Source organism: Protopterus annectens, chromosome 6.part1 (assembly GCF_019279795.1).
Source record: "Protopterus annectens isolate FY-2018-M chromosome 6.part1, PAN1.0, whole genome shotgun sequence".
In the NCBI taxonomy this organism is placed as follows: domain Eukaryota; kingdom Metazoa; phylum Chordata; order Ceratodontiformes; family Protopteridae; genus Protopterus; species Protopterus annectens.
In genome coordinates this window covers 455,913,934-455,930,783 of record NC_056738.1, presented here as the reverse complement: position 1 = coordinate 455,930,783, position 16,850 = coordinate 455,913,934, and the positions used below count along the sequence as shown (strand labels likewise).

The 16,850-nt window shown below is 39.5% G+C and overlaps 1 protein-coding gene across 1 annotated transcript in view; it reads right to left on the bottom strand.

Moving 5' to 3' along the window:
* The window catches only part of VPS8 (VPS8 subunit of CORVET complex), a 2,195,799-nt gene that overhangs the window by 859,735 nt on the left and 1,319,214 nt on the right, over nucleotides 1-16,850 (bottom strand). Inside the window, exon 23 of the mRNA XM_044075401.1 lies at nucleotides 5,917-6,036. Within this exon, the coding sequence (XP_043931336.1) occupies nucleotides 5,917-6,036 (120 nt within the window). The remainder of the gene's footprint in view (nucleotides 1-5,916; nucleotides 6,037-16,850) is intronic.

Genomic DNA, 16,850 nt, shown 5'->3' with positions numbered 1-16,850 from the left:
ACACTGACTGTTATAGTACATGAAAAATAGAATATTAGTTTCAGTTAGGAAAATAGCAGCCAGAAAGTTAGTGATGCAGACAGATAGTGAGAGAGAGAGTTAAGAAGAACAGAAGCAATACAGCCTGACCAGTAGCTTAAGCATATGGTATAGAAGCAGAGGAGGAGTTAGAAGAGCCTTAGGATCTTGCAGTCTGTGAGGGATTGAAATGTGACAGAAGAGGATGATGAGGCTAATGTGGAAGAAGAGGAAGACTTGAGCATTTGGCAAGCTTTATGCAGGAGCAGAGTCATGTATTTTTGAGATGATTTTTTTAAAGAGGCTTTGAAATGTGTTAGGCCAGGCATAGACCTGGAAGCTAGAGGTAGTGAATCCAAAGTATAGAGACAGCGTATTAATACAGAGAGTGACCTGGTTTTCTTGTGGGTTTTGAGATATCTAAGAGATTTTTGTCTTCTGATCGTAGGGATCAATTTGGTGTGTAAGGTGTGACTAGATTGGCTAGTGCAGGGCAGGAAGTAGGCTTGAAAATAAGGTTGTGCAAGGTAGATAGCTGAATAAAGACAAGTTGGTTGGGGAGTTCAAGCCAGTTTAATTCTAGGAGTGGTTTACAGTGGTATGTGTGATATTTAGAGTTTGTGGCAAACTTTGAAATTTTTTGTAGCTCTGTTCCATCTTGCTTATGGTAGAAGTATGTAAGTTAGTTAGGATAGGGGTACCATAAAGAAGGGAGGGAAGTAAAATGTTTTTGCAAGGGTAGTTTTGGTTGCTGCAGTAAACAAATGTTTGTTTCTATACAAGAGTCTCAGCTTTTGATGAGTTTTCTTTATATTTTGCTGCATATGGGGGTCAAATGAAAGTTTGTCAATGATAATGCCAAGACGTTTGGTTTCCTGCACTTTCTATGACAGTGTTGTCATATGCAAGGATGTTGAAATGATCAATGACAGCAGGAGTGTTTTGGGAAGAAAGAGTACTAGTTTTGTCTTCTTTGGATTAAGAAAGAGTTGGGCATTTCTTAGCCAGGACTGGACTGCAGTGACTGCAGTAAAGGACTGTTGAGTTTTTGAAAGTAGTTCTGGTAGTGATTGAGCAGTACAGATTATGGTGGAATGATGGTCCGAGGGTGAGAGGCACTGTGAAGGTTGTTTGTGAAAATGTTAAAGAGTAGGGGTCCTAGGATTGAGCCTTGAGGGACCACAGTAGGGTTATGGAGAAAGGGTGACTGTTTATTGGACCATTTCACTGCTTGTTTACAATCCTTGAGGTAGCTCTGAAAACATTTTACTGTGTTATGTGAGAAGCCTAAGTTAGACAGTGTGTTTAAAAGTAAGGGGTGAGACACTGTGTCAAAGGCCTTGGAGAGCTCAAGGAATACCGAGATTGTATAGCATCCTGCATCTCTGGCCTTGTTCAGAGTGTCTGTAAAAGATACTTCTGGCCATTCATAAAAGATTTGCTCTTGGATGAATTCCTCATCCTATTTTCTCTCAACTGTGGTGTACTACAAGGGTCTGCTTTAAGCCCTTTGTTGTTCACACTGTACATGCTATCATAAGTAAATCCATTTATGGAGAAAACTTTGGCATACTATTATGACAGTGATGACAATACTTTATCACAAGTGGAGTCCCCCAAAGTTCTGTGCTGGGACCTCTCCTGTTTGGCACATGCTTCTTTAAAGTAAAAGCCAATAATAAAGCACTCTATCTGAGTAAGTTTGCAGATGACTGCAAGCTAGGAGCAGTCACTGAATCACCCAAATAATTAAGCTATTCTGCAGGAAGGTTTGTTCCAAACAAATAAATGGTGTCAGAAACAAGGACTGAAATCAAATGCCAAAAAATGCATTATTGCAGTCTTTCAGAAGTCAGCTATCCCGGGGAAGGCATCTATAATACATAATCAAACTTTTAAAAGTTCGAACGTCATATGGTCAACACCATATGATCAAACTTTTAAAAGTTTGAAAATGTAATAAAAAAATAAATAAACCAAAGAAAAAAACTACCTGAATGGTTTAAGCACAGTGGCAAGCACCCCCCCCCTCTTTAAATATAGCAACTCTGAGATCACACTACAGTGCAGAAAGGGAAATCTTCCCATTCCACACTGTACAGAGATCTCAGTTGAAACAGCAGAACTTTTAAAAGTTCGATCATATGGTGTTGATCATATGACGTTCGAACTTTTAAAAGTTCAACAACATGATATAGACCCCGGGGAAGTACCACAATGACAATATGCCCCCTAAGAGCTAACTTGGTTGCTCATGTTTTGGAAATTATGTGGACAGTGACCTATTTTCAACTATATGTCCACTGTCATAAGAAAGTCCCTCTCTATTGAGCAGTCAAGAGGGACAATGACATATCTAGATATGTAAGGAAAATGGAAAATCAAACAAACTTCTGAACCACACAAAAAGAAACAAGACGGCCTGGAAACTCCCAAAAGGAATCCTAGAAACGAACCAAAATACATGTAGATACATTTAACTATTTCTGAAGAAGTTGGTCTTGGGACTGACGAAAAGCTATATTTTTAAGGCTTAAATAAATTGGTAGCTTTTTACAGAGACTTTTATTTGACTTCGACTATTTGGATTATTATCTGGCTGACAGACTTGCTGCATTGTATTTTGGTTCGTTTCTAGGATATCTAGATATGTAATTCTCCTCTTTACTTAACCCTCATTAAGCCAATCATTAAGTATGAAGTTCCCTTCGGCATGTATCTGTCAAGACGCATGCAACAACTGGAATGTCCACAGAGATACCTTTCTAAAAGTATACAAGGCCTAAACAATATGTCTTACATTTATCACCTCAAAGTCCTGTCACTAGACTCAGTATCATACAGACTGCTAACAGACCACCAGTGTCTGGGATACAAGACATCGTCCGCCTCAGTACTGATGTTATCTACTGCACATCAGCAAGTCAGATGGCATCAGAAATACTCAGTCAAGGGATCTAAACCTCTTCTGCAATATCAACAGAATGGTTTGGAGTGACAGGTATATCTCACAGAGGTTAACACTGATCTGAAAAATATTCCCCCTAAATGCAAAACAAAGTTCATCATTGTCCATAAGTACAACTTGCACATGAGGAGGGGCAATAGAAAGTTTACCCCAGAACTGCCTCCTATACTAGTAATGGACTGAGACTGCTCCTAAATGCTCTGTCCCATACATGGGTCCTCTCAAATTATCTACCGTATGATCTTAGTTATTCTCACAAGGAGTAATTACTGACCATGAAATGGGAAAGTCCAATTTAGCATCATATGAGAGAGGTTAATTCAAGCACTAAAAGGAAAACTGGCTCGGCTTAAAATGACCTGCAAGTCTGGTGGGTTAGCTGTTGCTTGAGATCTCTAGGTAAATAAACAGCCTTTGTACAAAAAATTTTGGCCTGAAACAAGGATAAACTACTCAAGGACTGTAGGGGATAAACCACAATAAGAAAACAAATGTTGATCACGATGCCATGATCAATTATGTCCATTGCCTCATAGAGATACAGAAGGACCAAGATACAGGAGCAATGATGGCTGCTAACCATCAAGATATCATTCAGCACTACAATGACATTGGTCTCACTTATATAGGACCATAAGGTGTTGGACAGATTACTCAGGAAAACAAGAAGGATGCTTCATGCTCATAAAATGATATACAAAAAAATCAGTGCATACCAAGATTATATAGTCTCCATTCCAAAGAAGATATGGGCTTCCTTGAAATTGATTACATGTATAGATCTGCAATCATGGGACTGCATGCATATCTGGTGACCTCAGAAGATCCAAAAAGAGTGAAAGTTTTGAAACATGAGGAGAATAAATCTAAGATGACTTCCCTTCTTAGTCTAGCAGAAGCATATTGATGTCAAGTGAGAATGGAAATCAAATCAGAAGTAGACAAAAATCAGGCAGCAACTGAATGTGCCAAAAAACAAAATAAAGATTATAAGGTGAAGGATCACATGAGAAAGCAAGAAATGAGGAAACTGCATAAATATACTTGCAAGCATAGAAATCTCCTGGAAGAACCTCATGTTGATCAGGATGAAATGCAGGAATGGTTAAGAGGAGGTGAATTCAAACCAAAAGATGAAAGGTTAATATTGGAGGCCCAAAACAGTGGGCTATAAAACTCACTGGTTAATAAAGTCTATTGAACATGTGGGAGAAACAGAGACATGCAGGTTTTGTAAAACAGAATTGGAAACAGTCAAACACCTTGTTGCTGGTTGTGATATACTAATGGCAAAAGGACTGTATACTGAAAGGCATAATAATGTGGCAAGACTGCTGCAATGGAGATTGTGCAAACATTATAATACTGAAGTAGCTGAAAAACACTGGAAACATAAGCCACAAAGCATCGTAGAAAATGATGAAGTCTACATCACATAGGACTACCTATTACCAACAGTTCAAAAGATAAATGCAAGAAAAACAAATATAGAGGTCCATGAAAAGAAGACAAAAGTAGCACTGATCACTGAAATTGCTACACCCAGTGACTACAGCATCTTGCATAGAGAAAGACACGAAGTCATAAAATATCAGGATTTGTACACAGAAACAAGAGCAATGTGGAAGAAAGATATCCAGACAGTTCCAATAGTAGTAGGAGTAACAGTGTTACAGTGGGAACCCTGTCAGTGAAATATTCAGCAGCTAACTCACACTGATGAGAAGAAAAAGGCCTTTGGGAAGTGATGCAAGTTAGGCTATATAATCTGTCCATAACAAATTAGATAAGTGCTGGTTATTAGCCACAATGTGACATCTTTCTAGGTAAATAAGCATCATTTATACAAAAAATTCTCAGTCTGGTGCAAGATATACTAATGTTTGTTCAGATAACGTTTCTCACATCATTGATCCTCATACCACCAATATTCCAATATCTACCCTTCTTTCTACAAGGAGCTCAGCTGAAGCCTGACTCATGGCTCATGTTCCCTCAATGGTATAGGGCATATTTTAATTGGCACCAGCCAGTCTAGAGTTGAGAACAGAGATTAATACAGTCATCAGTCACAGCATTCAGACCATAAGCACTACAAGGCAGGAGTAATAACAAGAGATCTTAAGACACTCCCTCACTTCAAGATCAGCAGGACTAAAATACTGTAAACCCTACAGCAAAGCAGACTAAGAAGCAGATGTCCGACAAGATTGGCTCTATCACCAAAGTCTTGTGTCTCTAGTTGGAAGATAAAATCAAGTGAATATCCTAATTTGAAGATCGCAGAGGTAATACACTCAGCAAACTTGATTCTCTTTATTATACACATGAATTCTTGAATGTGAACCACAAACAACCACCAACTCTTCACTTAGATGCATGCTGAAGTCACCCAGAGACACAAGGTTCTAGTAACTCCCACAAAATCAATGAGGAAGCCCATGAACTTTGGTAAGAATGTTCTTACACAAGTGAGTGTACAGTAGACAAGGAGAGACCTAGAGTCTGCTCCTGCAGCAAGGACAAGCTCAAAAGAGTTGGGAGTATAATTTGCACATCTGGATCAACTGAAGTTCAGAATTACAACGAATGGTAAGCTCAGTGCTATTCCTATCCTATTTAGGTCACTGAATGACACAGATCTGGGTGGTACTTTAGCAGCCCTGCTTCAATTGCTCTGGATGGCAAAGAACAATCAGGCCCCAGCTAAGGCCAACCATCCTCTACTCCTAACACACTCTTGCCCTCAGCAACTCCGATATCAAGCCATGCACGACTGTAATATATTCAGCCATAAATGGATGGCTTCTCATGAGCTATTTACTGTAACAGCCTGACCCCCTCCACTTGAAGCCAGCACTAACTTTTCTGACATACAGAACACACTTATCATCCCAGAAAAACAAACACTATACAGTAGTAGAAATTACCTGATCAAACAGCATTCTGTTAACAAACAGGGTGTTGTCTGGTTTAGCAAGCTGACGTGCAAGAAAAGTAAACAGACATCCAACTTGTGATGGAGTGAAGTCAGAGTTATCCACCATAACCTAAAAGGAGGAAATAAACAGTTAAATAGTTACAAATGCATTATTAGTGGGCTTTTTAGCAGATATGTTTAAGTTAAAAGAATGCATTTCTGGAGAAGCAGCAGCAAAACACTTACCTTTACTTCTCTGTAAGGAACTATGTAGGGATAGGGTTGAAAGGAATTCACTGCTTGGGACAGGACTGAAAGGAATTAGCTGCTCATTTGCCTGTAGATCCTAAGCCGGAAGAAGTCTATGTCAACCAACACTAAGATTGGGACACTAACATTCCATACTAAATCACACTGGAAAATGTAAATGGCAAAAAAAGACAACTCCTACTTCAACTGCAAACCTTTCAAACAAGGGTTTCTACTACCAGATCCTCTTTCAGTCAAATTGCTTCCAATTTCTAATAGAAGGCATGTTTCAATCTAATATGAAAGTCTACAGTAACAAACATACAAAGCTGTGTGACCAGGAACAATGTCAATGATGAAAATGCTAAACCAAGACTGACATCAGTAACTGCTACAGAACAGTGTGTGGAATGGGCCACCAGCAATCAGAGATGAGGTATAACAATTCAAGCTATCAGAAGGGTTGGCTGGGGGTTACAGGGTGAAGTGGCCAATGGCCAGCTCTCCTATCCCAAGGAGCAGGTTGGAGAGGGATATCTGCTAGCTTTAGCCTATATGCCAGCTAAAAATGATGCCCAGAGCTGGGTGACTAGGTGTGTGTTGCACACTGCTCTCTAGTTAAGGAGCTTGACTGGCTGCTGCAGTATAATGACTCCAGAAACATGTCTACTGCTCCCTGTAGAATCCTCCTTCCCTAGCTCTAAAAAAAATGTCTACAAGGCCAGCTCACTGAGAAACCAGGGGTCCAACCCAGAGAAGAGCTTTGTCCAGAATTGTCTAGAATGCAGCTATAGTGGTATTCAGACAGAGACTACGGGGAGGAGCAAGGGAAAAAGCCAGAGACTAGTAGTGCATCAAGTTGGGGTTAGGGAACAATAACTAGCATAGCAAAAAAGAATTTCATATTCAGTGGCACTAAGAGTAAAGTTTGTGATGTTGGCATTTGATTTCTTAATATTACAATCATCAAACAGCCTAAAGAATCTTCAGACACAGCATTATACTATTTCAACAGTGGTAATGATTAAGCAGCTATCCAGGCTTTTGGCGTAAACAGAACACCCAGTTAGGTGGATAGATAGACAGAGACAGACAGACACAGAGAAGTACACAAACTAAACACAAGCACACACATATACTACATCATTCACAGTTCAATTTCTTACTTGTTATTAAACCTAGTGTATACTTGAAGACAAAAAAAAAACGGAGAAGCAGAATTACACCATACTAATAACAATAATAAAGGGACTGTTATTCATGCTCTTTGCACATAATGAAAAAACCCAATTGGAGAGGCAGACAGGCACAGTGTGAAAATGCATGCCTACATAAGTGCATACACATGCTATACTCATCAGCTTACGATATTCCACATTATCAAAACTGGGTGTATATTTAGAGACAAAAAAAAAAATTCAGAAACAGAATTTTGCAGCAGTGGAATTTTTGTTAACTTGTAAAGAACAGAAAAACATACATATATATATATATATATATATATATATATATGTATATATATATATATATATATATATATATATATAAAACAAAGCTAAAAAGACATACAGAAAAAGGCAATCAAATTGCCATCCTTGTGATAAAATACCCAAGGATACATAACTATATGTTGGTTGAAAACAGAAGTACAAACTCTAGCTTTTGGGCTACTTGAGCGTTTTATCAGAAGTTGCTAGACATTTTTTTTGCAAAACATATTTACGAAAACTTGTATCAAGCATAACCAGAAAAAACAAACTGTAAATTTCAGTTTTTTTAACACCTCTGGAAGGGATAGTCTAAACTGTCCAAAATATGTTGTGCTTATTACTGCTGTTGTAGCCTTAAGTCATGCCTGAAAATTACCTGAGATGGTGGAAGGTCAGATGGATGTAAAAGATCCCATAGCACTTATCACAGAGAGTACCAGTATTTTATTTAATCATCCAAATAAAATAATCATAACATATAGAAACTGTTAATTACTGGATGAAAATAAAAATACATAATACACCTCATTATTATTCAGTTTTTTGCTAAATAAAACTTAGCCACATGGGAATTTCCAAAGAACTTTGGCCAAATTTCCTCTTGTCAGTATAAATACCACTTTGGACCTCTCCTGAAAAGGGGCCATAGACCTTGTGGGACTAACCCAGTCAACAAAGCACAAACAAATACAATAAACATTTAAACAGTGTTTCAAAACGGACCAGTTCACTTTTATGGTTAAAAAAGAAAATTAATAACATACTGAAATGTACTAAAAGAAGAAATGTGCTAAAGGTTAATTAGCTTGTCCTGTTCAAAAATACCCTACAATTTAAGTATCTTACATTAAAGTCAGTGGACATAAATGTGCAAGATCAACAGTGGAAATGATTAAGTTATTGCCTTAATAACTAGTTGTCAATATCTCACTCAAACGGCATCTTCCAACTACCAAGTGACAGTTGTCTAGACTTGCTCACAGGATTTAGCAGCACAGAACCACTATGAAATCAACCATTTTACTAGTATCAGTGAATGAAGTGGGTCTATATTATGTGATCGAAGAATCTCCTCTTTGAACACATAATAATTGGCACGTATACAACGAATGCTGTAAAGTGCAAACTGCCACATCCTCAAATTTTTCCCTCAGGAAAAAATTTACGTGGCCATAAAATTAAAAAAAAAATTTAAAACACTAATTAAGTGGGGGGCTTCACCCCCCCCAACTAAATATACCAACTCCGAGATCGCTCTACATTGAAGAAAAGGGCAATTCCCAATAACGTCCAAGTGACTCCCCCCCCCCCCCTGAGGAAAAAAATTGAGGACATGGCCCTTTGCGGTTTACAGCGTTCGTTGTATACATGTCGATTATGTGTTCGAAGAAGAGATTCTTTGATCACAAAATATAGACCCAATGAAGGGAGGAGCAGTCCATTACCGCTGTTTTTTTTTCTTAGCAGAGGCTGGCTTTTCTTATAAAGTGGAGTAAAATTTATGGATAGTGGGGAAAAAAAACACAAACAGCAATTCTTATCCAACTCTTCAAAGTTCTATAGGGGAAAAGGGAAGGAAGCCCTGCCTATGCTGAAGATCCTTTTAAAAATCTTAGTAGAAGACAACACTTACATTTTTAAAGAGATCAGAATTACCACAGCACATTCAAAAATTAACCAGCCTGAAAGAATTATGCATCTGCATGGTGAACAAAAACAAAACCTCCTTGCAAGCCAAATTTTCAGAGCACAAGGCATTTTCCACTTGCAGTAAGCTGATGAGGTGAAATTATTTAAAAACATATGGCTGGAGTGTATTACTACATTTTTAAAGGAATCAACAGTCAGTAGCACAGGCTTGTACAAGTTCTGAGTGGTAAATACTGAGACAGGGAACCTGCAAAGCAGTCTTCTTTATGACAGCAGGCTCCACAACACAGATGTGTTAAATATTGCTCTGGACCTAGAAGTATTAGCTAAGCTATACACTTAGATTTAAGTCCTTGGATTGGTTATCTCTAATGCTATTATACTTGCGGACATGCAGCATATCCCATGTACTGGATCAAATGATGCCTTATAAGCCAGGCACAGATCATCTCAGTAGTGTGTAGGGCACTGAGTATAAAGATAAGGTGTTGAGGCAGTCTGTGCATTCCATGCATGTGGTTACGCCTGGTATTTATTTTGTAAGGAACATCTGTGGGTATGGATGCCAAATCCTTGCTAATACATTGAACAATACATTCCTTACATGGTAGTCAAAGGCCAGGTCACTGCCTACATATGCTCCCAATTCCCTAATCAAGGGATCTACTCTTATGGGTGTACTGCCTATGTCATAACTCCAAGGGGAGGACCACTTTGCAAAAGACACTACTATGCATTTTTTGGAATTCTGTTTTAGACCATGGCTCTGCACCAATTATTAGGTTGCAACAAACCCTCTTGGAGAACAGCAGTGTATTTGGCGGACTCTACAATCTCATGGAGCTTGAAGCTGTCTGGCCTTTTTGTGGAGTACACATTGGATGATGAAGTGAACAAAAAACTACTTGATTTACAAGTTTAGAGCACAAAGATGAAGGCCATTAGGTGTAACTCAGCTCACTGATCAGCAGATCTTTAAACTCATGCAGAGGAAACAGCTGACAGTCCTCTGCATGGATATTGCACCCTGCTCCACTCCCATGCACAATTCAACTAGGTACCTCTATACTCACCGCCATTCTGCTCAGAGGTAAGGCATGGAAATACAAGTCTTTTGTACTGCCACCCAAATGAATCTAGAAACTTCAGGAAATCACTCCAGGCAGAAGACCAGGTGCAAGTATGTTCAAGTCATACAAGTGTGACTAAAGTGGTGTCAGCATTCCATGAAGCACTAATCCCAAAGTGGTTGGGTGGTAGAATCTTTTGAGGGCCTCTGCCAGCCACTGATAGGTATGATCTTGCCCCTTTGCTGGAAGATGAATTGGCACCACTGTGGCCTCTTCAAGGGCAGACCTACCTGGTGGAGGGTATGACAATGTCTAGCCTCCTGCTTCTTTACTCACTCTCAGAATTCTGGTAGTGCCTTAGTCCTGATGGAAATCACACATGGTATGTAGATCTCTATTATGCATCCACAACAACCATCATTGTGTGGATGGTGTCAACTGTTGATTTTTCATCAAGATCATACATTCCATATTATAATATGGATAATATATTCCATGATGAACACAGGGGCAAGAAAAAAATGAGCTAATAACAGAAGAGGATATCACCCATAAGTTACTGAAGAATACACCCCACCCCTACATAAACCAAAGTCAGGTCTTTAGTTCATTAAAGGCACCAGATCATCAAAACCTCTTAAAATATGATGAAATACTACTTCCTAGGTCAGTATAAACTGTTCTTTCCACCTTCCTTCCAAATTCTTCATTCTAGCCATGATTACCTCCCAATTGCCAGAGTGAACACTTCCAAAATGTACAGCATTTGGAGTAGTGCATACTCCACCAAATTATGACAAAGTCACAGATAGCCCAGATGCAATATACTTGACTGATTAGCCACTAACATCCATTCAGAGCTCATAATTCCGGAAAAGTTTAAGGCAGACTGTAAATTAGCTATAAACTTTTTCACATCCATACACAGTTAACTAAATGATCCAGCATAACGTGTCACTACCACAGCTAAAATAGACAAGGAAGCAGCCTCAAGTGAGTAATCTCAGCCAGTCTTAAAAACATTCACAGAAATGGAGTCAAACACAACTTCTGCTTTTTTACCCCCTCTCAGAATTCTGGTACCTTCCACTAAATATGTGTAGCTAGTCAGTCACAAACTCAGGTACACAGATTACATTACTCTTCCACTGCAAGAAACAGCAAAAACACTTGTAAGCCTAGATTCACCTCCCCCCTTCAAGCAAGTCAACTGTTTCTGACTCTTCCATTTGAACATGATAGATCATAGGTTCCTTATATACTAAGCTAATGACCACCAGGTTGTGCAATCCACATCCCTATGTATCATGGGAGGGGGTATGTTAGGATGTTTCTAGAGGTTACGTGGGGGGGGTTAGTTTGGGCATTACTGTTTGCCAATATCTATCAAAGACAGGGGGGCTAGACCTGATATGAATTTCCATTATCCCATACATTGGTTAAGGTTGCACTTAAATAGGGTTAGGGATGGACTCTGCTTCACATGGATGGGAAGTCTGTTTCAGAGCATGGGAATCTGCTATGATACACATCTGTCTACCCAAAATGTCTTATTTTGGTTCTAGTGTTTCTAATGTTAATTTTGCAATGTGCAAAAAATACATCAAAACTGGATCCAAAGATGCCTTGTATGCCAAGCATAGATCGCCTCTCAGTAACCTGCAGGAGATGGAGAATAGTGATAGGGCTTTAATGTAATCCATCTAGGACAATGTGTTTATACCCAGGATTCTCCTGGTAAGGAACCTTTGTGGGCATTCCAGCTGTTGCATATGAATGGTCAGGGACGTGCCAAAGGGGGCATTATATGCAATGATGGGTATGATAAGGGCAAAATAAAATGGCACAATGACTTCCTTGGACATAGATGCCATACCCTTACTTAGAATGTTTTTTTTTACTACCTTGGCCACATGTTGGTCAAAGGCCACATTAATATCTACATATGATTGCAGATCCCTGACTACTGGGTCAATTCTTAGGGCAGTTTTCCTAAAAGGCACTATCATGCATTTTGTGGCACCGAGTTTTAGTCCATGACTTTGGCACCAGTCATTTCCCTGCATTAAGAATTTCTGGTAAGATGACTGTGCCATGGGACAATGTATGATAGTTCCCAATTTCTAGTCATCTGCAAACTTGGTCAGCCAAAGGCTCTTGATTTTAGCCTTTACCTCCAAGAAGTGGATGCCAAATTTGAGCAGTCACAGCATGGAGCCCTGAAGTACCCTTCTGATGACCACCCTCTTAGTGGAGGTGGCATCACCAATCCTGACTTCTTGGGTCCTGTCTGAGAGTCAGCTGGTAACCCAGTGAGTTATGTAGGGTTTTATGCCCAGTGCGGTGAGTTTGTCAACTATACCCAAGTGGGGTATTGTATTGAATGCCTTAGGCAGGTCCAGGTAGGCAGTATGCACAGACTGCCTTAGTGACCTTCTCAAAGAAGTCCTCCAGGTTTAGTAGGCATGATCTTCCCCTGACAAAGCTAAACTGGGTTGGGTCCAGTGTCTGAAGGTTGCTTATGTCTTTGCTGAACACTTCCATGATAATTTGTTCCATGGCTTTGCATATTAAACTAGTCAGACTACTAGGTCTGCAGTTTCCAGGATCTGTTGATGGTCCACCCTTCAGACATGGAATCTTCCATTCCCGTGGTACAAAGCCTAGTATTTTCAGTAACTCTGTGTGCTTGAAACTGTTTACTTAGCCATTGTATTAGTAGGCTCAGATACTGTAGAGTGTAGACTTGTTAGAGCTTTACTTGTGTAGAGCATTTATTGTTATTTCTTTGCTGCTCACTTTATTGCACTTTTTAGAAATGCCTAGTTATTAGTGTGTACATTTCCTCACCTATTGGTTTAGAATGTGTTATACCAATTAATTGGTATCAGTATTCCTTTATATCTGCAACTGCATTAATCTGTTGAATGTGATAACTGACAACTTGTCTTAATTTTCACATTATCACAAATTGAGAGGTATTTATCTATGTATAGATTATCTAGTTTTTCTTTTCTTTCCACTCCTCTATCAGCTTTGTTTTTTTTTTTGCATTTTTTTTTCTTAACAGTTGCTGTATTTTGTGTATTAATATCAATTATTTTTCTTCCCAGCTTCTCCTTTTAATTCTACTTTCCCTGGATCCCCACCAAGCCAAGTTCGATCTATTGGCCTGCAGTGCTCTTTAACAGAACCAGGCAACCTTGGAATGAGTGTTATTTTCAAAATATACAAAAAGTATGTTTTATCCTCCAGACAAAATTAATTGCTAGCCCTTTTTTAATTTCTATTTTTAAGTAAAGCACTCCATCACAGACGTCAGTTTGCCCCTCCCCATACCGTACTTTCTAACAGCAGTCTCCCTTTGCAAGCTGTTTCAACTATTTGAAAGCCCTGCTGTTTTTCTAGTATTACTAAACCCTTTCTCCTATAACTTGTGGTCTTTCTAAATCCCACATACTCCTGGTTACAAGTGTTTATTTTATTTCAAAAGAAAGGTATGCAAAACAAGTAAGTCCAAAGTACCTACTGATTTTCTTGTTTCAGAACATTAGCTGACCCCCACCCATTCTGTACTTCTAACTGCAATCTGTCTTTAGATGCTGTACTATTTGTATGTACTGCTGTTTCTCTACTTCTACTAAACCTTTTCTCTTATAAATTCTTGTCTTCCTAATTTCCACATAACTCTTTGGTAAAATTGGCTTATTTTATTTCAATAAGACAGGTATGCAAAACAAGCAAGTTGGAGTAACTACTGCCTTTTCTTATTGTTTCTGTAGACTTGCATATCTGTGAAATCAGGGCCAGCCCTCTTCATCATACTATTGCTATCCACCGCTTTTCTGGTCTATTCTGATCCTCCCCCTCCCCACAAGAACAATTGCAGCCTAATCAGGGCCAGCCCTTTTCATTATAACCAATAAACCTACTGATATTAGTCTTCTTTTATCTGTTGCCCGCTACGCTCCCCTCCCTTCCCCCATTTCCCTCCCACCCCCAGTGGTCCTACCTTTTTTACAAACCGTAACCCCTCCCACCCTTTAACCTATAAAATCACCACACCTATACTTCCTCCTACAACTTCTCACTACTATCCCTCCTACTTAGCTAATATGTACAAGTACACCATACCTATAGTTACTGCATGCACACTCCTTGCATACATCACATCTTACCAAACCTCCACCATTCCTGCACTCAACCACTACCACTGTACCATCACACACACCACCACTCATATCCCACCTCTACTCTACTACTCTCTCATCAGGTCAACAACCTTCCCAATACACCCTCTATATAGACTACAGACCACAGTACCTAAACTAAAAACAACCCCTCAACCTAACATAACCCTACCACCATACCTATTGCCCACAGAACACAATCAAAAAACTTCCCTTATAAGCAAGCATATACAAAAATTGATAAAACTAATAATCTCATCTATATCTAACCTAGCACTCAGTGGTGACATCCATCCTAATCCTGGTCCCTCTATCTCCAAACCCTCCCCTCATAATCAGACTACAAACCACATCTCCCAAATCACATCCAATAGAAACCAAACGACCTCCTTCTGATAAGCCTAAATATTAGAAGTATATGCAACAAGGTGCATGAATTCCATGTCACCATAGACTTCTACTCCCATGATGTAGTGATCCTTACAGAAACATAGTTAAAACCACACATTACTAATGAGCAAATCCTCCCTGCTGGTTACAATATACTAAGATTGGACCGACTAAACAAAAAAGGAGGTGGTATAGCTATAATCTTTAAGCAGCATCTAGACATCTAGATCTTAAAGTTAGCAGCTCCCCAAATAGGTAAGGAAGAAATAATATATGCCAACCTTAAAATAAACCAAAATAAAACCCTAAACATAATAGGTTGCTACTTCCCACCTGGACACAACATCTCTCCACTTGAAAACCTCCTCAGCTGGACTACACACCACCTACCCCAAGAAACTTTAATTCTAGGAGACTTCAACACTGACCGTCAATCCTGCTGTAGCAACCACACAACCCATCATTTAAATCTTCATGGCTTCACCCAACTAGTCCAGTTAGGATAAATAACTCCAACAAACACACTACCCTTGATTTGATACTGGTCAATAAGAGCCCCCAGTCAAATACAGCAGGCTGCTTATCTGACTGCCTCAGTGATCACTCCCCAACCTTCTTACTAAGAAAACACCTTTATAAACCAAAACCCATCATCTACTGTCAAATACGCAAAAAAACTAACTTCAACCCTCTCTCATTCAGCTCATCCCTAAAAGACTGTAACTGGCAACCTCTAAAATACCTCAAACTAGATGACGCAGTTGATTACTTTAATAAAACATTCCTAAGCATCCTTAATTACCACGCCCCCATAAGACATTCCCGAACTAGAGTCCAATAATCCCCATGGCTACAAAAAAACACGAAGTCTGAAAAGAAAAACAGGGATAAAGCATGGGACAACTGGCGCAAAACCAAAACCCCCTCTACTAGGCAAAAATTCCAAGAACTACACAATAGAACCAAAAAGCTTATAAAACAGGACAAAATCCAGTACTACCAGTCTGCCCTTACCTCCTCCCAACATAACCCCAAACAATTCTGGTCCTCAATAAACTCCATCCTCCACCCAGGTAAAGTAAGTACACCCACTCCTAACTTAACTTACTCCTCCAAAAATATTGCTACCTCTTTCAACAATCACTTCACACAAACCGTACTACTATCACTAGCTAGACAACACAACCCCCCCCCATAAACCCACACCATCAACTAGAACTAACAATCTCCCAACTAGCTTCTCTTTCTCTCCTGTTCCTACCTCCAAAATAAAACAACTACTAACTAACCTTAAAACCACCAGATTAGCAGCAGACAACCTCCCAGGTGAATACATTCAACTTGCAGCTGACGTTCTAGACTACCCCGTATCACTTTTGATTAACAGATCTCTGTCAGAAAGTTGTGTTCCCACACTATGGAAAGTCTCACACATAATTCCCCTACACAAAGGAGGCCCCTCCACAGATCTAACCAATTACCGCCCCATAGCTATTTTCTTGCCACTCTCCAAAATACTACAGAGATGCATTCATTCTCAAGTCTCAGATCACCTCCTTGCTAACAACCTCCTCTCCAACACACAACACAGTTTCCGACCTAACCATAGCACCACCACCACCTTACTCTCTTTCTCTAACACTATCCTACAAAATAAAAATGCAGGTTCTCTCTCCTCAGCTACCTTCCTAGACCTCTCTAAAGCTTTCGACATGGTCCCACACAAACAACTCATCTCTCTTCTCAGTAAACTATCCTTCTCTCAACCAGTCATCAACTGGTTTCAGAGTTACCTATCTGACTGCCAACAAGCAGTTGTTTGGCAGGACAACCTATCCCCCCAACTACCAGTCTCCATAGGAGTTCCCCAAGGGTCCATCCTGGGACCCGTACTCTTCTCTATTT